The 25,064-nt window shown below is 36.4% G+C and overlaps 1 protein-coding gene and 1 non-coding gene across 4 annotated transcripts in view; one reads left to right on the forward strand and one right to left on the reverse strand.

Annotated features, from left to right (window-relative positions):
- The window catches only part of LOC129257423 (checkpoint protein HUS1-like), a 34,224-nt gene extending 16,074 nt beyond the window's left edge, over positions 1–18,150 (reverse strand). The window contains exons 1-2 of one of the 3 annotated variants that reach the window (XR_010293048.1): positions 18,007–18,138; positions 1,193–1,326 (exon numbers count right to left, since the gene is read on the reverse strand). Coding sequence is in view for 2 of the 3 variants with exons in the window: in XM_064096844.1 (XP_063952914.1) it covers positions 1,193–1,244 (52 nt within the window). In the remaining variant the exon portion in view is untranslated. Of the gene's footprint in view, positions 1–1,192; positions 1,327–17,790; positions 17,919–18,006 lie in introns of those variants that run through there. The other 2 variants (XM_064096844.1, XM_064096845.1) reach the window with 2 other exon arrangements.
- On the forward strand, positions 18,126–18,198 carry TRNAR-CCG (transfer RNA arginine (anticodon CCG)). Its single transcript has one exon. It is a non-coding gene; the product is annotated as a tRNA-Arg (tRNA).
- Positions 18,199–25,064: the final 6,866 nt, after the last annotated feature.

Here is a 25,064-nt window from a genome sequence, read left to right on the forward strand (position 1 = left end):
ATAGTGTTTCTTTCCCTGTCTAAAATTGAGCACAACACTCAGATGTTTGTTGAAATGAGAATATTCTTAAATATGGATTGATGTGCACAATTGAACAGGAGGAAAGGAACATGACAAAGCAATGGAGAAAGGGAGAATAAGGGGGGAAAGAGAGAGGAGAAAAAGAGTGGCGTTGAGAAAGAGATTTAGTTAGAAGGAAATAATAAACCAATTAAGAAATAAAAGTATTAAAAATAAATTCATGTAAAATCACATCCATGCATATCTATAACACACAAGTCTATGAGGTGTTTTAAAACACGTTTTTTTTGTAAAAAAAACGGGTGTTTTAAAACGCGTTTTAAAACATGTTTTAAAACACACCGTTTAAAACGCGCCAACCCTGTTTCGGAGGAGTTTTCAACATTTTCTTATATTTTTTGTCCTCCTCCTACACAGACGGATGACGGCCATCGGGCTCGTAGTGGTGGAGCAAACAACCACCGCTTAACTACAGTGTCTATGGAGAAAGGGTGCGCTTTTGCACCCTCCTTGATTACTCCTAAATTTTGCTTTTTAACAATAAAAATTTACTATTTTACAGCATTATTTTCTGAAAGGTGGTAAGCTGAATGTATTAAATATAAATTTATCTTTGCTATTTCTTCCCTTTTACCCTGTCAAAAAGCCAAATTTAGGAGTAATCGAGGAAGGTGCGCCAGCGCACCCTTTCTCCATAGACGCTGTAGTTAAGCGGCGGTTGTTTGCTCCACCATTACAAGCCCAATGGCCGTCATCGTTCTATTGACGGATGGGATGCCGCGGAGCCAGACAAGTCTCAGCGTAGCATATTCCTGACAGAAATAGACCTATTTATCGGTCTAAGGCTAATAACAATAACAACAAAAGATGCTAACTTTTATTTTGTAATTTAGATAAATGCTAGCTAGGCCTAGGCAAAAATAAAATATCAGGCAATAAAGAACAAAATTGAAGAAGATTTCAACAATTGAATTCATATTTTTTGTGTAATCAAAAGATAAAATAAAGGCTTCAAAATTCTTAAGTGTCCGAAAATCCAGCCAACCCCATCCTAATATATAGCTCTAGATCTATAGATCTATAACCTTGTTCATTGAATGAGTGGGCCTAACTTAAAGTTTAGGGGGGAATTCTTTTGTCCTCTCCAAATTCTAATCTTCTAAGTACTTACTTGTAAATTGCTCGATGGTTCCAATATCAAATATCTTTGCCCTGAAACGCATGTTGTCTCAACATTTATACTTCTTCAAGGAATCCAGGGAGCAACAAGTCATATACTGAAGTGATTGTTGACTCTGAAAAAGACTGTCAATAGAAAATGAAGTGTTATATGATGGTGGTCCCCAAGTCTGCGCACCTAACAATATGAGTGAAGATTTCACATGAATTTCTTTTTCTTTCACAAAATTTTTCAGATAATAATGTTCCTTATTATAATTATCATGAGTAAGTGTACCAAACATCGGGTCATTTTTAGATTGAAAAAAAAAAATGGTACCCCATGTCTGCGCACCCATTTACTTTACAAACGATTCAGGGATTTTGATGAGAAAGGCTGCATTTTGAGGTCGTCACATGCAGATATGCATGTGCACAGACAAGGGGGACCCGGGGGGGGGGTTGGTACACGACCAAAAAAGTAGTAGGTATGTGCCGCGGGCGAGACAAAAAACGGGGTCCTTGGAGCGGGCTTACTGCAAAAAGGAGGGTCCTTGGAACGGGCTTCGGAACTACAAATGTTGGTGAAAACGGGGGTCCTTGTAACGGGTCGCCCGCGTGTGAGTGCGAATGCATCCCTATGGAATGTGCATGCAGCTAGCCCGGTGGCACAGGCGCCGGGTGCGCTAGCGCAGAGGCAATGGTCGGACAGCGCTTTGCGGCCGCTTTTCACCAAAATTGCGGCTCATTGAAGCAGATCAATGCGACCGGAACGGCGTAACAGAAAATATGCAAAGCCTTGCCTTGGAGCGGATTTTTTTCTTCTTTTTCTCAATAAGAAAATGCTATGCTTTGGAGCGGCTTTCTTTGTTCTTTTTCTCAATAAGACAAAAATTATATGCCTTGGAACGGAAATTTGAGTGTAAAAATGGGGGTCCCCTCCGCGGCACATACCCACTATGCATTATATACTGAGTGACCCCCCCAGGGAGGGGGACTGCGCACTAGCTCACTGCAACCATACTGCATGTGGGGAATCTACAGGGAGGACTTTGGTATGCCAATGCTGTACAGAGCACACACTTTAAAAAATCATTAAAATATCACTTTTGTGACCAAAATTACTAATTTCAATACAGTTGCAATTTATTTTTCATTAGTAACATGGGAATAATTTTTGTATTCACCAGAGCGCTCTAAAACTTGAATTTTGGGCATATTTTTGTGTACGCCCTCTATTGGTGGAAAGTAATATGGCAAGACAATTTTCATTTTTCAATCTCTATGTTTAATTAAGAAAAAATAATTTAAATAATATAATTAACTTAAGGACGTTCCACAGTTAAAATGAAGTCCATGTCATTTTCACCAAATTTTGCAGAGAGTTACTTTGGTATCTATGCATTATAAAAATGCAAAAAATAATATAGGTTCATGTGCTTATTTTTTTTCTATGGGTCTTCAAAATCGTCGAATTTGAATGATATGCAATCTTGCACAATCAAGAGAATTATGCCTCTCTTAGACCTCACAAATTCACCAAATGAGTTTAAATCATCTTTACTCAGTGGATAACGCATCAAACTTCATCAAATTTTCAAGATATATAACAAAGTGTATACCAAAGAGAAAGTCTTTTAATTGGTAAAACTATATCTATTTGGAGTCATCAGCGCCCTCATGTGGCAAGAATGGTGCAAAAACTCGGAAAAAACAAATCTTCAAAGACGTGAATCTACTCAAAAATTAAAAAAGTATTTTGTAAGCTGCACTTTTTCTAAATCCATGTCATTTTCATCAAATTCGGCTAAATTGTAGAGGAATGCATATCGAAGGTGTAGGGAAGTTAAAAATATGGGGTCCATGTGCTCGTTTTTTAACTATGAGTGTCCAAAGTGATGCGAGTTGGCATGAAAATGCGCCCAAAACGTGCAAAAGTCTCTCAATACCCTCTAAAATGCAAATGGTTCCATATTTCGCTCCCAAACATTTAAAATCCATGTCATTTTCATCATACTCTCTAGATTTGTAGAGGAATATATTTTAAAGGTATTAAAATATTAAAAATATGGGGTCCATGTGCTCGTTTTTAAACTAGCAGTGTCCAAAGTGTTGCGAGTTGGCTTGAAAATATTGAAATCCACCTAAAATGCTCCGAAAACGTGCAAAAGTCTAATAATACCGTCTAAAATGCGAATGTTTCCGTAGTTTTGTTCCCTAACATTCAAAATCCATGTCATTTTCATCATACTCTCTAGATTGAATATATTCTAAAGGCATTAAAATATTAAAAATATGGGGTTCATGTGCTTGTTTTTAAACTATCAGTGTCCAAAGTGTTGCGAGTTGGCTTGAAAATATTGAAATCCACCTAAAATGCACCGAAAACAAGCAAAAGTCTGTTAATACCGTCTAAAATTCTTCCTTAGTTCTGCTCCCAAACATTCAAAATCCATGTCATTTTCATCCTACTCTCTACATTTGTAGAGAAATATATTCTTTTTAAACTATCAGTGTCCAAAGTGTTGCGAGTTGGCTTGAAACAATCTATAATACGCCTAAAACGGGTAAAAGTCTAATACTGTCCAAAATGTCTAAAATACGAACGGTTCATTAGTCCTGCTCCCAAACATTCAAAATCCATGTCATTTTCATCATACTCTCTAGATTTGTAGAGGAATATATTCTGAAGAAGTTAAGCCATTTAAGCTATGGGGTACATGTGCTCGTTTTCAAATTATCAGTGTCCAAAGTGATGCGAGTTGGCTTGAAACAGCCCAAAATGCACCGAAAACAAGCAAAAGTCTGTTAATACCGTCTAAAATGCAAATGGTTCCGTAGTCTTGCTCCCAAACTTTGAAAATCCATGTCATTTTTATCATTCTTTGCACATAGATACTTTAGCACCTGAATATTCCAAATACCGGTATGCACAAATTAACATGGGTCCATGTGCTTGATTTTCTGCTATAGAGCTTCAAAGTTAACCCAAAATGGATGATGTTCTTAAGAATTGCGCATCCAAATGAATTTGGCATTTTTAGACCTCACGAGATCACAACAATGAGTTCAAAGCCCTATTACTATTTACTCAGTCAAAATCCATGAAAATTTCATCCAATTTTGCAATATGATTAATAATTGTATCCGTAAGATGGATAATCTATCTATATTGCTGTCAATTGTTCGCTCATTTAAGTCTCAGTTCTTAGAAATTGCGGCAAAGATACTTAACCTCAAAAATTTCAAATTTCAATAACAAACTTGAGAAGTAAAAAAAATGCTGCACTTTATTAAAAACCCATGTCATTTTCACCAAACTTTGCAAAGTTGTAGAGGAAGGTATACCTAAGAGGTGCAAACATTAACAAATATGGGTTCATGTGCTGGTTTTCAAACTATCAGCACTCTTATTAGAGCAAATTTGCTTCTTAAAACACCCGAAAACGCACCAAAAGCAGTATCTATGCGAGGAAAAATTCCGAACCACTTTTCCATTTATTCAATCTCGGGGTCATATTCATCATACTTTGCAGCACTACAGAGAATCTATTTTGAAATTGTAGAGGAATAACAAAAATGTTCCATGGAATAATTCCAGTTTATTAGCTTCATAAAATAACACATCGGATCTGCAGTTAGTGCAGATAAGGAGAAAAATCAGCTCACATTACATGTACCTACAGCTGATTAATCACCAGTTCATCCACTGTGACGTCAGCGCGCAGAGTGTAAAATATGCGCAGATCATGATGCGCACAAACATAACTGTGGAACGTCCTTAAGAGCCAAGTTGTATGATGAATAGGTATAATGGAAAAGTCAGTGTAAAAAATCAAGCATTTGTCCCAAAGAAAGAGAAAATAAGTCAAACATTGCCACCCTTATTTTGCCACACATGGAGATATAACAGAGAACAAGGTTATATCCAACGAACATAGAGGGCAGCAACACACAAGCGTGTTGCTCTAAGGAAGGTCAACTCCGCTCGAATTTTGTGACCACTCTAAAAAATAAGGTGGGTTTTGGGGAACTTTGTAGAGTTGATTTTTTTTCATTTGTTAATTTTAAATATTTTTTTATGAAATTTTTTTTGATCGGTTATTCTGGGTAATAATATTTAAAATATTACTATTATTTTTGAAGAAAATATTTAGCTTAAATAATCATGATTTTGACATTTTTCCTCATTTTGGAATATTAAGTCTATGATGAGGATACCTCTGGTCTGTTATTTTCTTCTGCTAAATTTCGCTGCACCACTAATAAATGCATAGACAACCACCGTAATAATCGAGGTCACTTTTCTGGCCTGGGTACGCCGAGTCTGGGCTGGTCGCGTAGCTAGCTAGTGACGTTGATGATGCGCTGGGGCTTCAGGCGACTCGTCATAGATCTTCCAGCAACATAGACAATGACGTATAATTTGCCTGGCCTGATTTGAAGTGCAATGGGTTCAGGGCTGATGTTTATCAACGATAATTGTTCAAGGTTAGATTTCAAATTTTAAATGTCATTTGACTTTAAGTCTATAAATCTGAAATAAAGGCGCTGTATCCCCAAAATCCGGGTCTAAATTTCAACTCCGAGACCATGGCATGGACGGCGAACCCCCCCATGCATCGGATGCATTGCATTGGCTGCGCGCTGCGCTGCAGCTGCACAGCCAGGCTGCGTTGAAGGTCGATCGAGCAACCAAACTTCCAAAGCCAAATTAAAGCTTAAATAAACGGCCACCTATCCACATTTTCCCTGCCTTTCTTCAATAATTTCTAAGAAAAATTAGCCAATTGAGGCAAACTGATTGCAATTTTACATCGTTTGGCAAAGAGTGCCATCATCGTTTTGTGTTAGACCTAACCCAGTAAGTTAGGGTAGGCCTATACTAAATAGGGCTGAGGGCTAGATTAGATTTTAGTTTCTTAATTGGGGCAGAAGTTTATTTGATAGGCAGCATCCATATCTTAATTTGACAAAATTTTGATTCTCTGCAATCAATGTTTTAAAGACTTTTACATGATTTGTTTACCATATTGCAATTTTAAATTTTCCTGGGCCTGGCTTGGACGACAGAACGCATAACTTTATAATTTTTTGGGGGGAGAAAGTCGAAAGCGAAAGAGCAAAGTGACTGAGCCTGTCGTGATTTTATGCCTTTTCTAAAGTGAATTTTAAGGATTTCATGTCTAACGTTAGGCCTAACGGTAACTTGTCAACCATACAATCTTCTAGATCTAGACTCAAGGAAGTTACCCTGGCATGTGAGGCCTATGGACTAAAAAAATCCTAACCACCTAGCCCATGCAAGCTGGCCTTAATTGGACCATCGGGGCTTGCATATGGACCAACCCTCAAATAGGTCTAGGCGTCCTATAGACAGGTGAAATCCGTCTGTTTTTAGTTAAATTTTTTTTTAATTTTTTTTTTTTGTTGCATATCTCCTACCAACAAGTCGTACATATAGTAGATTCTACTAGTGCTAGATCTAGATCTACTTCCAGAGTGGAACAATATCTTCGACAAACAGATCGAGACTGTATGTTCAAAGCTTTTGTCTAGTTAGACTGATCGATCAACATGATGAAATGAAATGATCAAGTGGAGGTGCCGTGGCCTAGTGGTCTAAGGCGCCTGGCTATAGGCCCTACATGAAAAAGTCCGGGGTTCGATCCCCGGCCGTGGCAGCTATGCCCGTGAGCAAGGCATTTAATCTACAATGCTCTTTTATCCTGCTTTCAAATAAATGGATATGCTATGTGCATTATTGGTAACTAGGTGTGAACTTGTTAAAAAAAATTAAAAAAGATCTAAATTAGATGTGGACTTCACTTATTAGGCCGCTGAAACTCGATGTTGAGTTTCCGGTCGCCCGCCCGCGTTATGAAATTTGGCCTGCGTTTGAAAATCAAATTCTGAAAATAATTCATTATTTTGACATATATCTAGATTCAAAACTGATATAAAACATTTATATAAACTTTTCAGTCACACAATTACTTGTATATCTTGTAAATACCTGTAAATCTTTTCTTTCTTTTTTTTTCTTGTGAATGGAATGATGCTGCATGCTCAACCATAGTCAAACTTGTAGAATCAACCCAGCCATGGCCATGCAACAATACGCCTGCGCTCCAGCAAGTATGCACAAAGATTTACGTGGTCAGTGTTTTGAACAAATCACGCATGCAACAGCGATAGTACGCATGTACGTACATGTACAGTACGTGTACGGTGCAGGCAGAATCTCGATATGATCTGATCGCCAAGCAAGGACACAGCCAAGGGCCAAGGATTTTTAATATTTCACGATGTTCTTGTCAGTGACTATTCAAAATCATAAAAATGGCAACACCCTGTTGCCATACACGATCACAAACATCGGTCAGACAGAAACTTTTTGTGACATTTTTAGGGCGATCTTCGCGAAGGAAAACTTAGATCATGTAGATGAGAATGCAAAAATTGTGACGTATCCCCTACCACTACCAAGCCACCTTAGATCTACAATTATGAAACAGCAATACAATTCACTCCATTTCAAACATAACTCAAATGAAGATATAAACAGTGTATATGTTGGGATACTGTATTACATATTTATTGAGTGTATTGCAGAAAATGTCCAAATTAACAAATAAAAGTGCGTTAAAAGGTTACAAAAGGTCAGACTTTCATCTTCTGGAAAATAATTAATAATGAAATCGGTTCCTCATTATGAGCTGGAAAAAATGGGACGGGAAACTCAACATCGAGTTTCATTGGCCTTAATGATTGGAATGTATCTAAATTTAGAAGTTTTGGGATAATGCTGAAAATAAATGATAAGTTATACGTTAATCACTTTTTTTTATATGACCTATACCCATTGGCATTGCTGCCGGTTCTTTATTTATAATATACAGACCCTACAAAAATAAATACGGTAAATAAATAAATGAGTCATAAAATGTTGATCGACGGGTTGTTGGTCGCCACGTCGTGTTCCGCCTAGCAGAACAAGTACCAGTGCTAGACTAGAGGTTGAGATCTAAGCAGACGACGGAACATACGTAGCTTAAGCATAGTCATAGAGTGATGATGGGTTCAGCGAAGAGCTCAGGGAAATAAGGTGGTCATATCCAATCCCGAAATGCTTTACGAGTGGTCACAAAATCATCTCGGCGCAAATCACCTAGGGGCTAGGCTCGTTCGTAGGATGAGTGGGCTAATACAGCCGTCTGGTGAAAACGCTGATAACAATCACCGATTTGGTATCTTGACTTATTATTTGTAAAGTCTTAAATATCAATCTATGTTTTTAAAAGTATTTATAATCCCATAGGTATTTTTTATGTTATCGTTGATATCGTTGTAGTCGTATCCTTTCATATGTAATATTTTCGCGATCGCTACTTGTGACTTGTCTTTGTGTATTTGATCGGCATTTGATTTCGTTGGCAAGAATAATAAAATGTGCGCGCAGCTCAGCTGCATGCGCGTATTGAGTTGACCTTCCTTAGAGCAACACGCTTGTGTGTTGCTGCCCTCTACGTTCATTGGTTATATCATAACCTTGTTCATTGAATGAGTGGGACTGCGCAGACTTTAAATGGGAGAACTACTTGAAGTAGGGATCCCAAAACGAAAATCTAATTTTTTTAATCTATGTTTAAAAGCATTGAAAAGTACCTCACCTGAATCAGCATATTAAAAAACCCCAAGTGAATGACTTTTAGTGTTCCAAAGAGATCTAAATATCTGTTAATCTGAGGCTAAAGTGGGTCCGAATTGTGACAGATTTGTGTACAAATTTCATTTTGAAATTTCGTCGACACGTATGCACAGAGCTCGGCACTGAACGAGGGATTGTGGGCGTGTCCTTTCTCGCCTCGGCCTATTGTTACCCAAATACACAACTCGAACGAAAGTGCGTTCACCGTCCCAGTTAGTCTCGGATCCGAGCTTATCCAAATAAACAATGATTAAATAACAACAAAAAATAGAAAGAAGAGAAAAGAGAAAAAAAAATGGCTCAAATGCAGTCGTTTGGTGACGGATAGTATGCTCTGACCTCTTGCTGATATAAGGATTAGATATGACATAAGTTTTATGCCATGATAACTAAAGCATGGGGGGCGGGGGCACTGACTTTCAAAATAATAAATTCTTTAAACATCTATATCTAGGCAAGGGAGGGTCCAGGATTTTCCAAAGGGGGGAGGGCACTATTAGCGGCGGCAATCAAAAAAATTTAGGGGGGGGCACCAAAATTTTTGACAAAAAAAGGTTATCAAAGGGGGACCGAAAAAAAAAAATTTAGCCCCCAAAAAAGGTAACAACGTCCCCCCATAGGCAGCGGGGGGGGGGTCGTGTCTCCCCTAAATTTGAGGTGGGGGACAATCGCCCCCCCCCCCTCCTAATTTTTTTGTCGATAACCTTTTTTTTTGCTTGTCAATTTTTTTCCTGCGTGCCCCCTAAATTTCAGTGGACCCCCCTAAAAATTTCATGGGGTCTCCCCTAAAATTTGGTTGATAAACCTTTTTTTTTTGGGGGGGGGGCTTGTCACAAAATGTTGGTGGTCCCCCTCCCCTAAATTTTTGCTTTCCGTTGCCAATGGTCCCAACCTCAGATTTAGGGGGGACAGGGCCTATGGAGGGCACATTTTCCCGATGCAAATTTGATAAGCATTACAAAATGTTTTTACCAAAAATTCAAAGTCATTTCGTCCCTAAAAATTGACAAGCAAAAAAAATAGGGCCTATATAATATATATATCCTCACTTTCAAGGGGCATGCTTGGGTAAAAAGGGCATGTTTATGTTACAAATTACAAATTTGGCTCTCGATAATTATGCCCCTTGGATCCACCAGTAATCTAAGTGGAATTTTTTGTTTTTAGTTTTGATATGGCTACCTTCTCGGAGGGCGTCCTCGCCGCGGTAGCTGGATAGTGCTGCAAAAGAGTAGGCCTTATACATCTTTTGCAGCATTAACTGACACTCCGAGACTTATAATTTTACCTTATACTTAAAAAATGAATAATACAAAATAAAACATAACACTTGTTTTTGGAGTAAGTTGATGTCAAAATATATTCAGTCTGGGGCATGAAGACTTGGAACTCTGCCCCATATCATTGTACTTGCCTCGCTCGATTTGTATCATAAAAAAAATTTAAAAATGTTTCCACATTAAAATATAGATCCAAGTACAATGGCCAAAAATAATAGTACGAATAAGCTAGCAGAATTTGTATCATACCACCCATATTATTGAACGCCAACGAAGGCAGTTTCTAAATCCTGTTTGCTTTATCCCACTTTTCCACTAAGATTTATCCCTTTTGCGTGTCATATGAAAGCAGTTTTGTGCGCAGATCTAGCGTACCGGTAGGACCACATGCAGTCATTAATAGCTCTCTTTAATTTTTTTTCAACAAATGATGTCTCATGCTTTCGTTAAAATTAATAAATTAGAATCCTTGTATATGGCCCTGGGAAGTGGGGTGCTCGGGTTGTGACCCCCAAGTTTTTTTTGTTTTTTTTTAGCTGGTGGTGCGTTTTTTGTACACGTATATAGTTTAAAACAGGAAGAAGAATGACATTGATTTTTGTACCGCATTATTTTCATTAATTTATTGGTAGAAATACAAAAAAAAAAGTTTTGAAAAAACATTTTTCAAAACTATTCCGCGGCTCCTGGAAGAATGGAGAGATGGACGGAAGGAGAGAAATAAATAGGATGAAGGGGTGGATCCAGCTTTCGCCAAAGGGGGGGGGGGGCAAATTTTTTTTCACCATTATTTTTCCCCAATCGGCCTTCTTTGAAGAAATGTCACTTCTTAGCTTTTGTCTTATAAATCAACATAAATATATAATATCATAACCCTTTTTATATAGTGCGAGCTAATTTATTAAAAAAAATATGTTTTTTCCCCAAAGTTTGAAATTTCTGGGCAATGTTTATCATGAAAAAGATGTGTATGCAACTAAATAATTACTAAGAACGCGAAGTGCGAACAGAATTGAAATCATAGGCACTTTGCAATTAGCAATTGATGCGAAGCGCGAGCACAAAATTGGAAGATTTAGACCTAAAAACGAGACATGTCTAGTCATGTCTTTTAAATCATCATGGAAAGGATGTCAAATTGCCGATCTTTGTTACTTTAATAATGCTCGCGCAAATTAGCGCGAGCATAAGATTTTTGTATACGTTTTGAACTGATCAAAAAGGTACCTGTTAAGGAGTGCTTATTTCACTTAGCCATGGAGACGTTACATATTTCAACAATAAAATAATGCAAGCGCGAGCCGATTTTTTTTTTTACACTTCTACATAAAGAATGGACAATTTTAATCAATTATTGTGACCATGAACAGGATCGTCGTTATAAAACAATTAATGCGAGCGCGAAGCGCGAGCGGAAAAAATTGACATTTAGACCTAAAAAATGGGACACTCTATTCCTGTTTTGTATAATAAGGATGAGTAATAGGGGTTCTTCCTACATAAAAAATGCGAGCACAAAGCGCTAGCAGAATTTTGTTTTTCAGAAACTGGATAATGGTTGAAATACTAACAAGTTGAGTATCTAGATAGACATGCGCTCGCGTGTTTCCGATTTAGGCCTACAATCTAGGCATTCTGAATATATATTTTAACATGAAATTGAAAATCAAAGCGAGCGCGAAGCGCGACCTTAAAATATTTGACATTCTGATCTGAAAAAGGGGTCAATTTCAGCTCAAGTACTTTGTGAGGTGGATTTGGATCGCACTTAATAAAGAGCTGATAGATTTGACAAAGGACCGGGACATGAAAGTGATGAATATCTTCCTATTCCTCTTGCTAAGAGCTAGATGAAACAGAAAGGACAATTTAGCCATTAAAATTAATATCTAATCTATAAATGCCTAATGAGGCGCGAAATCTGATGATAACATGGTATGAAAACTGGAAATTTCAAGCACTTTTGTAATTATGAATATGATGTATCAGGTAATATTTTTAACCGTTTATGCGAGCGCAAGTCGCGAGCCAAAATTTTTATAAGGCCAAGTCACAAGGATTACCCTCCTTTTAACTGCCATTATCAATATGTTACTACATTATAACCATGTATTTACTCTACATATGCATTAAATTCTGTGAATCCCATAATCTTGAACCATTAATGCTTCTTTCTTTGACCCATGCTATTTCTGCCCATATATCTCTTGAGGTTTTTTTTTTTCTCTCTCAAGGTGTGTATGGCACATTGAGGAGTATAGAAGCATGTTGGAGATATTGAAAGGGGTAGAATAATTGAATGAAATTCACGAATGGGAGAGATGCCGAGGGGGGGGGGGCAAAGATGTTGAGACAGAAAGGGGGTTTGAGAGAAAAGAGGGGAATTAACTATAAAGGAACAGCAGTCAGGAGAGGGAAAGAGAGAGGGGGGAGGAAATCGAAGGAAGATATGCATACGATAAAAGAGTCCTCGTAGAAAAAGTGAGAGAGAGGGGGGATATGGAACTGAGAGATCATAATGAGATAAGAAAGAAGTAGTAGTGCATGGGCGGATCTATCGCCAATAGGGGGGGGGGTGCCAATTCGTCTGCGGCCAACTTGTCCACTCATTACATGGTCTACTTTCATTTAGTCTAATGCCAATCTGTCCATCAACATTTCGTCTAACAGCCATTGGTCCATTAACCATTTGGTCCAATCATCACTTCGTCTAATAACCATCTCGTCTATGACCATTTAGTCTCATAACCGGTTGGTCTAATACCCATTTTATTTTCATTCATTTTGCACAATAATACACTTATAGTCCAATTAGATGAAATGGTATATGGACCAAATGGCTTTTGGGTCCACTGGTCATTAGACGGAATGGCATTAGACTAAATGAAAAAAAAAGACTATGTGGTGAGTTGACGAACTGATGGACCAAACGATAGTAGACGAGTTGGCAATTAGACAAATTGGAAATAAACCGGGGAAGGGGCCGAAAAATATTTGCACCCGTATTTTCCACAATCAGCCGCTCAAAGTTAATAGGGGTAGTCCAAACAGTCACTTCTTTATTCTCATTAAACAGCATACACAAAACACAATATACAATAATCTCATAGCCCCTATAGTGCAAGTGCGAAGCGCGAGCTAAAATATTTTTGAAATTTCATGTTTTTTATCCTCAAAATTGAACATTCTGGGCAATGTTTGTGAAATGGAACAAGATGCGTATTTTACTAAAATTGCTGCGAGCGCGAAGGAGCAAAAAAAAAAAGTAAGTAAGAAAAGAGAGAAATATACGTTCTGGCCTGATCGAAAAGGGACTTGCTAATGGCGGTTTACAGTTAGCCAAGAAGACGATGCATATTTCAATCAAAATAATGCGAGCGCAAAGCTCGAGCTAAAATGTTTGAAATTCTGACCATAAAAATAGACATTCCAAGCACTTTGTGTATGAACAGAACACAGTGGGAGCACGAAGCGTGAGCGGATAACAATTGAGATATATAGACCTAAAAAGGAACACTATTTTATATTTATGTTTTCTAAATCGTGAAAAGGGTGGGTAATTGGTTACCGTCTTACATTATTTTATAATGCAAGAGCGAGAAGAAATTTTTTTATATTCTAATCTGAAGCGAGATAATTTAAGCATGCTGTTTTCAATAAAGGATAAGCAGCCCGTCTCAATAAACATGCGTGTTCTAGAATTTGTGCATTCTTAATACACTTTTTATCACGGAAAATCAATAATGCGAGCGCGAAGCGCGAACTGATAATATTGGATATTCCGATGTGAAAAGGTCAAATTAAGCACTGCACTGTGCAGGAAAATAATCGTAAAGTGGACATGGATTGCTCTTAAAAAATGAGGCGAATGCAAAGCATGAGCTGAAGTTATTCTGGCCTAGGACCGGGACATTCTAAGGACATTTTTTCATCATAATTATGAATGTCTTCCGATTCCTCTTCCCAAGCGCAAAAAGAAACATGTCGATCTTCCATTTTGAAAAAGTGACAACTTAATTACGGTATTAGGAATTAATGAAATGTTATTAATATCTTATTTACTAATCTAATAAGCCTAATGAGAGCTCTAAATTTGTTGATATTAAAGTGTTAACCCTGGACATTATAAGCACTTTTGTAATTATGAATATGATGCATTAATTACCGGTAACGTACTTTTAGAAATTAATGCGAACGGCAATTGCGAGCAAATTTTTAATTTAATAAACTTATTATTAACTCAAAAAACTGTCATGAAAAGGCGATTTTAAGTACTTTGATTTATATATATTTTAGGTATACATAACTCACCAATTTAAGCACGTGCGTGCAATGCTAGCTGATAAGATTTGACAATCAGACCTTAAAAATTTATATTTTGATAAATTTATGGAATAGGGCCTACATGAAGAGGATAGGTACTCCACAAATGAAATAATGCTAGGGCACAGCGTGAGCTAAAAATGTTGATACTCAGATCATAAAACGAATATTTTACAAAGCACTTTTTTATTGATTCGTTATACCTCGGTCACACTTTTTCTACGGCGAGTAGAAAACAGTCGTTTAAACATTTTTTGTGCCAGCTAAATATAGGTGGTTTGAATAAAAATGAATAAAACGGCTGTTTCGACTCTCCGTACGGCCGCCGCAGAGCAAATGTGACCGAGGTATAAATAAAAAAGAATAATGAAAGTTCAATGTCCTAGCTGACCGTACAGTATATGTTTTGTATTTTGACTGCAAAGCTTAAATGTCAAGCTCATATATATCAGCCTATTGAGCAATAATTATGTACTCATCGAAAATGAGCAATGCGAGTGCGAAGCGCGAGCGAAAATTTCAATTTTGCATGTTCTTTTAAATCATCAAAGTCTCCCCTCCCTAATTTTATTCACTTTTCTCCCTCCCTTTTCCCCTCTTCCTTTTCCACTCTCTTTTCCTTCTGTTTCTTCTTCCTTTCTCCATTTTTTGGTCTTTAATCCGCCAACAGGGGGGGGGGGTGACCGCCCCCTGGATCCTTCTATGGTAGCGATGGTGAAAGCATTTGAATTATTCACCTCACAGTGTTAAACGGGGAAAATAGGAAATGGCTAAATTTTGAAAATCATTAATGTGGAGCCCTATTCAAGTTTAGTTTCATCTATATACACTTTGACAGGGGCTGATCCAGGATTTTCCAAAGTGGGGGCATTCAAGACCTAGTATGCTAGGAAAAAATCATTCCATACACAAAATTCCTTGGAAAAGTTGAAAAATAAGTCCTCACTTGAGAATGAACGACAAAATCCACTAACAAATATTTGATATATTACGGGAGGGGGACCTTTATTTGTCTCCCCTTTCCTTATTCCTCATCCATTCCATAGGCAGATCCAGGTGCCGGACCCAATTATGGGCGGCGGCAACCCCTCCTACTGGCTGGCGGTGCGAATTTTTTTTTTTTTTTACGGCGCAGATCGGGGAGAAAAATTGTAGTCCCCCCCCCCCCCATTAGCAAAATTTTGATCTACACCGGGTATTTGTCTGTCGTACCTTCCAGTAAATGAAACAACAAAATAAAAAAAATCACCGTTGCACTAGTATTAAAATTTTTGCGAGTCTTTATTTTTCAAATATTTTTGTTTATAATGGTATTCATTAATTATAATTATAGTGGAGGTTCGCATCCCGAGAATGTGAAATGAAAAAAAGAAAACAAAAATTGCACTGAACAGGAAACACTAAACGTCCTTTTCAATTCCAATTTACTTAAAGTCATTCAAATAAAAAAAATTAGCATAATTTTTTGATACCTTAACTTGTTCATCACGAATACAATGAAGCCGACAATTATTTAGGTTTGTTTTGGATTAATCTTTATAATAATTCACTTCAAATAAAATTCATACATTAACAGGAAAATATCACAGAAAATAATTTTAAAAAATTAATTGCAGTTGTATAAAACATCATAGAAAATAACATGACAGATAAATTTAATCTCGACAGGCACACTGTTCATTCGATCATAAAACAATCGCGCTGTTTCACTCCTTGTACACGCACAACTCTATCAGTGTTGTTTCATCTTCATCTGTCCTCAATGGCAAGGACACCAGCATGATTCATTCACTTCAAATAAAATTCATACATACATATACAGGAAATATCAAAGAAAAAATTATATAACAAATCAATTGCAGTTGCATAAAACACGATAGAAAATAACATGACATATGAATTTTATCTCGACAGGCACACTGTTACATTCGATCATGAAACGATCGCGCTGTTTCACTCATTGTACACGCGCAACTCTATCTGAATTGTTTCATCTGTCCTCAATGCGGCAAACACCAGCAGTGCAGTGACGATAATAAGTTGCAGTTGCACGTGCGCGGAGAATGAATTAAATTCGGCGGCTGAGTAAAGTCTAGCGAGAAAGGTACGTCACCAGCGAACTTCACGATAGACCACGCCTACTTGCCGAGGTAACCAACGTTGATTGACGGCCCATTTAGTTTTTTGAGTAGTATGAAAAAGTACAGGCATGTATAAACTTCATTTTAGTTTGAATTCATTAAAAAAACACATTTTTCTTCTAATATAGATGTTTCAAACATATTCCATGTGGAAAACATAATTTTTAAAACATTTATTGCTATATTTTTATCATGAAAAAAGGATTTCTTACGCAACAACAAATATGATATGTGTGGGCAAGAGAACTACCGTTTTAGCCATAAAGCATATTTTTTATGATTTTATTGTGAGCCTACTCAAGGATTTTTGTTTATTTTTTATGAATTTCCAGACCAAGTTCAACAGCGCCGTCTCGAGCTTGCAATAACGCATGCGATCGCACGCATTTTTCTCCATAGCGAATACACGCGACGAAACTCTGTGGATTTCTCGTGGATTTAACCTCCAAACGTCACTTTCGATACCACATGAAGGTAAGACACTTCATCCCACATAAGTAAATTTAAATATAAAAAACACAGGGCCTAATTTTTTTCACTAAGATGAACTAATTTGCTGAGGAAAAGCATTTCAATGCTCATTTTTGCCGTCGAGAACAGACGATGGTGGCAATGCACACTGTTTACGCACTTGCAATTGACTTTTCATTTGCCCATAGCAATTTTGCTCAGTGGATCGGCAGACCTTTTGGTAACTCTACTTGAAGTTGACGCTTGAGCTTGCCAATACTATATACTACAAACTCAAAAGAAGGAATAATTAAAAACAGTTATATTATAAGCTAGGCCCTAATTATGCAGACAAAGTGTAGAACATCAAGATTTCTGAATAATAGTAGAAGGAAATTATTAAATATCAAACTTGAAAGTAAGCAAAAATCTGTAATCTGCAATGCACAAGCATGGGGCACCACTCATACTGTGATTAATGATTTTATACACGTGTTATTCGAATACATTTATCACGGAAACGTGTTACCACCCGTTCTTATGGCACGGTACCGTAGACCTACACAGTAATGTATCAGCAATAACATAATGCCATCCTCCCAAGTTTGTATCAACTTGTTAATTCAAGGATTTCCATCAAATATGAAAATACTAAAATCAACGGCATTATTTAACTTAATCGTAATTGAATTCAAATGGTACCTACAAGACAAAAATATATAATTACCGTACCGATTCAACTACAAACAAAATCAACGTCAAACAAACCGCGAAGAAGTAAAATCTCGCGCCATCTTGTGACATCCTTCGACCTAGCCTAACGTTGTCGTCGTTAGGCCTACGTTACGTTGAAATGGTATAAAACCGACAGTAAATAATCTTCATTTATCAAATTGGCTCTCCATCAAATTACTATACTCACTACACAATATTTGGCAAAATGAGTCATATCTTTAGTCAGGAGTCGGCAAAAAAAAAAAAATTAACTATACAACTGTTGTCGAATAATATATCACATGCGACATCCTCGCACGGCTGTCAGACCCTGTGGCCTAATGGATAAGGTGTCAGCCTCCGGAGCTGAAGATTGTGGGTTCGAGTCCCATCAGGGTCGAAAAATCATGCCTCATTTTTATCGATAATCAATTAATCGAGATAACTCATGTGACAAAGAAAATGTATTTCTAATCACTGTTATTACCTTTATCATGGTTTTAAATATATTGAATGATCGTTGGTATGTAGGTACAACAGTAGTAGATTAAATCTGAAATTTCAGCAGTTCTCTGACAAGTTGTCACCTGAAATTAATGACAGATTTCTTTGTTTTTTATCGGCTGTGAAGCACACTCGTTTTACTGTTACTATGGTAACTGTGGAATAAAACAGACTGATAAAACATTCGATTAAAGGCCAAGTCCACCCCAACAAAAAGTTGATTTGAATAAAAAGAGCATAACACTGAAAATGTCATCAAAATCGAGTGTAAAATGCACAACTCAGTGATATGCAAATGAGGTGATCGATGTCCCCCACTCACTATTTCTTTTGTTTTTTTTAATGTTTGATTTATACAATAATATTTAAGTTTTACAGCTAGATTTGACAATAATTATTGACTCTTTTGTTTAAACCTCAAAATGTTAAAACAATGATAACTACACATGTTCACGAGGAATAAAACTTCGTACCATATGGTAATGAGGAGGAAATTATAATATTTCATATTTCATGTAATGAAAATACAAAAGAAATAGTGAGTTGATGATGTCATCTGTCTCCTCACTTGCACACCGAACATGATATGAAAATAACTATTTTGTGAGATTAAGCGAAACTTTAAGATATGTCATAAATGTCTTATTTTACATCCGATCGATTTTGTTGAAATTTTCAGTGTTAGGCTTATGCTTGTTTGATTTTTCTCTTTTTATTCAAACCAACTTCATGATAGGGTGAACTTGTCCTTTAAACTCAACCCTGATTTTTTTAAAGGGTGGTTTTGAAAGACTGGTCAATGGTCAATCGCGGGGTCAAACGTATTTAGGGTATGTTTTTTTTTTCCAAAGCTTTTTTTTAAGATAACCAAACGTGTTTATAGGGTATGTTTTTACCCAAGCTTTTTCCTCTTCGTTTCTGAAAAGTGTTCGGGCGCGAGACAAATCTTGTTTAGGTCAAATCTTACCTACCCTCTTTTATCTTGTGCAATGTCAGATCGGCCTGCAATAAGTTTGATGAGTTATCGGCCGTTATCTCATATTTTAATGCAGACATTGCCGCCATTACTGAGACTTGGTTTAGAGATGACTGTCCATGCATCTAATAGTTTCTCCATCCCGGGCTATTGTTTAGGAGCTAAATCAAGATGTGATCGACGAGGTGGTGGAGTAGCGATATATGTGAGAGAGTATTTGAATCATTCTTTAGTCAACATCCAAGTTCCCGACGACCTTGAAGTGACTTGGATGAAGATACGTCCTCCCCGTCTTCCGAGATATATCTCTTGTATTTACTGTGCTGTTGTATACTATCCAAAACCTGATGCAGAACTCGAAAGTGAACTAAATCGTCATTTAGTGAATACTATAGATATTATCCTAACGAATCACATGGATGCAGGAATTGTGGTATTGGGCGATTTTATTCAAATGAACATTGATCCAGTAATTATAACTCATCCTTTTCGACAAGTTGTGGATTGTCCTACCAGAGGAGTTCATATCCTAGACAAGATTTTTACTAATATTCATCAGTATTATCATAAACCAGAAATATGTTCCCCTATTGGAATGTCAGATCATAATTTGGTAAGTTTTAGACCCATCCGAAACCATAGCCATATTATCAAATACTACTCGTTGTGTATTTAATAGACAAATGGCTGACAGTGCAACGGTAGCGTTTGGACGATGGATATCCAATTATGACTGGCCAGAATTAAAGGACCATCTCGATGTAAACGTTTTATGTAATTCTTTTCACTTAACGTTAAATTCTGCAATAAACACATATTGTCCTATTCGTAAGGTGGTTCTTCATGTTAGGGATAAACCCTGGATGACAGGAGAAATCAAATCCCTGATTCACAAGAGACAGATTGCATTTCATCTAGGGAAAGAAAATATTCGGAAGCACTTGAGAAAAAAAAAATTCACTTATAAAGAAATCAAAATTAAATTTCTACTCATCGAGGATCCAGAGACTTAAAAAAAGTAATCCTTCACGATGGTATCAAGAAATAAAGATCCTTACAAAAGGAAACCAAGCATCACTAAACATCCGGGATGAAGGTATTGATCCTAGTGATACAGTGAAAATAGCAAATGCTATAAATGAACATCTCATATCTGTCTCTTCTGACTTAGAGCCGCTTAATATGGCTTGTCTCCCTGCATACCTACAATCAAGAAGACTTCCTGATGTAACCCCATGGCAAGTTAACAAGGCCCTTTTAAAAATCAAAGGTTCAAAGGCTAATGGCCCTGACGGTATTTCAGCGCGCTTGATTCGCCTTTTTTCTGTAGAACTCTCTGATCCTTTAACGTGTATAATCAATGCTTCTTTTAGGCAGGCTAAAGTTCCGGACTCCTGGAAACGGGCCATCGTGGTGCCGATTCCGAAAGTTAATCCTCCAAGTATTGACAAACTCAGACCTATATCTCTGACAGATCACTTTGCTAAGGTTATAGAATGTTTTATAGCAGAATGGATGTATCAAGATATTTCTAAACACATTGATCTTTGTCAGTTTGGAAACCAAAAACATTTATCAACCTCACATTGTTTTATTAATATTCTTCACCATATTTTCTTAAATGCAGAAACACCAAAAACAATATCAACTGTTCTTCTCACCGATTTCAAAAAGGCATTTGACAGAATAGATCACACAGTTGCCATTAAAAAAATAATCGAAATTGGTGTGCGCCCATCGATAGTTCTTTGGATTTCAGATTTTCTGTCTGAGCGTAAACAATGTGTACGTTATCAAGGTGATCTTTCAGATTGGTGCCAGATCAAGGCAGGTGTGCCCCAGGGTTCAACAATTGGTCCCTTAATTTTTCTTATGATGATAAATGATTTCAAAACTAATGAATGTATGCATACGTTTAAATATGTTGACGATTTAACTCTGGTCGAATGTCGTAAATCAAACCAACCTTCAAACATGCAAGAAGCAGTAACATGTCTGCATAATTGGGCTGAATCCAATAAAATGCAATTGAATCCTACAAAGTGTATCAAATGGACATCTGTTTCTCTAGAAATCCAGTTAACCACTATCCACTTAACCTTGATAATTGTGTACTTGCCAGTGTGACCCAAGTAAAATTACTTGGCGTTACAATACAGAACGATTTAAAGTGGGAAGCACATATTTCTGACATTGAAAAGAGAGCAAACGCAAAACCCGCACTTTAGCAAAATACGGTCTTTCTCACGAGGATTTAGTTGCAATTTTCATTGGCTATATTCGACCAATACTGGAATATGCTGCTCCAGTTTGGAGCGGATGTCTCACAATTGCCCAAAGACAACGCTTAGAAAGAATTAAAAAACGCGCCTTAAGAATTATTCTTAGAAATGATTATGATTGTTACACTACTGCTCTTACTCTGTCAAAATTACAACAAATAGAAAAACGTCGAAATGATCGAAATGATCGAGTGTCGCCTTCTTCAAAAAAACTTTATTATTTACAGTTCAGTTTGAACAGTTCATTCCCCAACGATTTCAAACATAAAACCTACGTAAAACAAGAAAGATATACGAACCCAGATGTAAAACAAATCGCTTAGAGACATTCTTTGTGATAAGCGCTATATAAATGATGTTAATTATTATTATTATTAAGCGTATGTGGAACAGCCCAATCCCTGATCTGATCCGTTTGTACAATGAATACCCTTGAATGATTATGCTTTTGGTATTGTATATAACTGTTAGGATTATTTGTCATATCATATTCATTGCCGTAACTTGCCCTTTCTTTTTTATGTATTTGCTATGTGTCCTTGTCAGGGTCAATCTTACCCTCCCTGATGGTTTTTCTTTTTCTTCTTTTCCTACCTAATTTCTCTAACCCTGTACTCTTTCCTTGCCTTCTTCTTTCCAGAAATCTTTCTTGATCCTGACAACACAGTTATATATGAATGTGATTTTAATAGTTTTAATTGTATCATAAGATTAATGGTATACAGTATACTGTATTTTATCTACTTACACACTTGAACATTGTATTGTAAAATGTATTCAATGAAATGTATACTTGTATTTTTAGCTTTGTAATTCACATGTAATTCAGTTTGTTAACTGCAATATGTGGAGAATTTTAATAAATACCATTTATCTATCTAGCTATCTATTTATCATATTCTGTCGACAACCTGTTCTGGGGCCAAAATGTGTAAATGAAGCCCGCGAAAAACTTGTTTAGGAGGTTATTTTGCACACAGAGAAAAAATCATTTAGGGGGTGTTTGGAAACAATTTGGTCACGAATGTGTACAGCAATACATTTGACTGCCCCCCCCCGGGACTTTTCCATTGTATTCATTGGCAGGTTTTAATTTCATTTCACTATATATTTGGCAGGGCTTGAACACTTGAAAAAAACTAGAGGCTTGGCTAATTTGTAACTCTTTAGTCTTCCCTATATATACCCAGGCGCAGATCGGGGGGGGGGGGGGGGTTGATTGCTTACCCCTTAAAAATTGCAACCCTAAAATAAAAGAATCAAAATGGATTTAGGCCTATTTTCGAGTGACGACCTTTATTTCTTTCTTTCTTTTGCTTGTAAAATAATTCTGGAGATAAAACACCCTTAATTCATTTAGCAATGCTTTTGTATTTTTGAAATACAAATTAATGCAACGAATCTCAGGTATGACTCAAACTGGATTTCATAAGCAATATAGACCTACAGTAACAGAGATGTGCTTATATAGACTAAAAAACAACTAAGGCGGCGTCTGGGGGCTTGAGAAATTTTAAACGTTGATTTATTCAATACAATTGAAATGGCCTATTATGGGCAGCATAATAAGTGGGAGACTATACTGATCTGACCAAACAGGGAGCTTAGCGACCGAGGAAACAAGGTCACATATTTAAAATGCTTGAAAAAAAATTTCCATAACAATTCCATCTGCATGTAACACCTATTAGGCCCCAAGTGATATGTGGATGAGGGCATGCGATTTCACTTCAAGATAAAATGGGACAAAAAAAAAAGAAGGAGCTTGCGTTGTTACTCTTTCCAGGCGTTTAGTGAGTCAAGTGAACTGAACGATCTGAACATCTGGGTGGCACTTTTAAGCTTCCATAAAGAACTCCTACTTTCAAGAGCTTTATTTTCAAATACAGAGACCTTTGAACGAAATATTTCCGGTTATTATAACCGGTTAAGGAAGGTTTATTGGTAATTCTAACCGGTAAAATCGGTATTAGGTTGATTTAATTGGTTTTACGGTTATTTTTACCGTTTTTAAAATGAATCTGACTGTTCATATTATTTTTCTAGTTAATTTAACCGGCTTAAAACAGTTTTTAAATGGTTTTTAAAGTATTCCCGGTTAGTTCTACCGGTTAAGGATGATTAACCAGTAATTTTAACTTGTTAAATCCGATTTAGGGTGTTTTAAATTGTTTTCCGGTTATGTTAACCGGTTTAATAGAGTTTTTAAATGTTTTTAAAGCAATTCCAGATGTCTTAACCAGTTAAGGAAGGTTTATCGGTAAGTCTAATCGGTAAAATCGGGATTAGGTTGTTTAAATGGTTTTACGGTTATTTTTACCGTTAAAAAATGAATCTAACTGTTCATATTACTTTTCTTGTTAATTCAACCGGTTTAAAAGAGTTAAGGAAGATTTACCGGTAATTCTTACCGGTAAAATAGAATTAAGGTTGTTTATAATGGTTTTCTGGTTATGTTAAAACAGTTTTTTAAATGGTTTTTAAAGTATTTCCGGTTAGTTCTACAAGTTTAGGATGGTTTACCGGTAATTATAACTTGTTAAATAGGTTTTAGGTTGTTTTTAACTGTTTTCCGGTTATTTAAGCCGGTTTTAAACAGTTTTTAAATGGTTTTGAAAGTATTTCCGGTTATTTTAACCGGTAATATAGAATTAAGGTTGTTTATAATGGTTTTCTGGTAATTTTTACCGTATTTAAAGCGATTCTAACTGTTCATATTACTTTTCTGGTTATTTTAACCGGCTTAAATTTATTTTTGATGGTTTTAAGTGGTTTTTAAAGTACTGGTATTCCATTTTGTTTTTTGTCATTTAATTTCTTCTATTTTTATTTGGGCTATACCATGTTAGTTGGGTTATTCTATTTTGTTACTTAATTATTAGTTAACTTCTTTTTCATTTGGGCTATTCCATATTCGTTAGGATATTCCATTTTGTTTTTTATTATAAAATACCTTTTTTTATATTCAGGTTATTCCATTTTGTTTTTATGATTGAATTCCTTGTTTTAGTTTAGCTATTCCATTTTGTTTTTTATTATAAAATTCCTTTTTTTTATTTGGGCTATTCCATTTTAGTTGGGTTCTTCCATTTTGTTTTTTATTATCACATTACTTCTATTTTTATTTGGGTTATTCCATTTTGTCACTTAATTAAGTTCTTTTTTATTTGGGCTATTCCATTTTTTTTTTAATTATTAAATTACTTCTACTACCAATATAAAGCATAGCATAGCTCCACGTTGAGCAAGATACTGTAGGTTTCACGAGCGTAAAAAGTTTCCCATAGACTCGTGTGCAAAGTGGCACTTATTAAAAAATATCATTACAAATAAGGATAAAATTCGGAATCCATATCAATCCATATCTGACCAGAAACGGGACCCTCGACCAGCTCACTCTAAAAATAAATTGGCATTTATGATGACATATCTCCAGAGGGATCACATTCATCGTCTGAAACATGAAAATATCCCTAATCCTTCCGCCATTCAAAAATTGTTCAA

The sequence above is a fragment of the Lytechinus pictus genome, chromosome 3 (assembly GCF_037042905.1).
Source record: "Lytechinus pictus isolate F3 Inbred chromosome 3, Lp3.0, whole genome shotgun sequence".
Taxonomy (NCBI): Eukaryota; Metazoa; Echinodermata; class Echinoidea; order Temnopleuroida; family Toxopneustidae; genus Lytechinus; species Lytechinus pictus.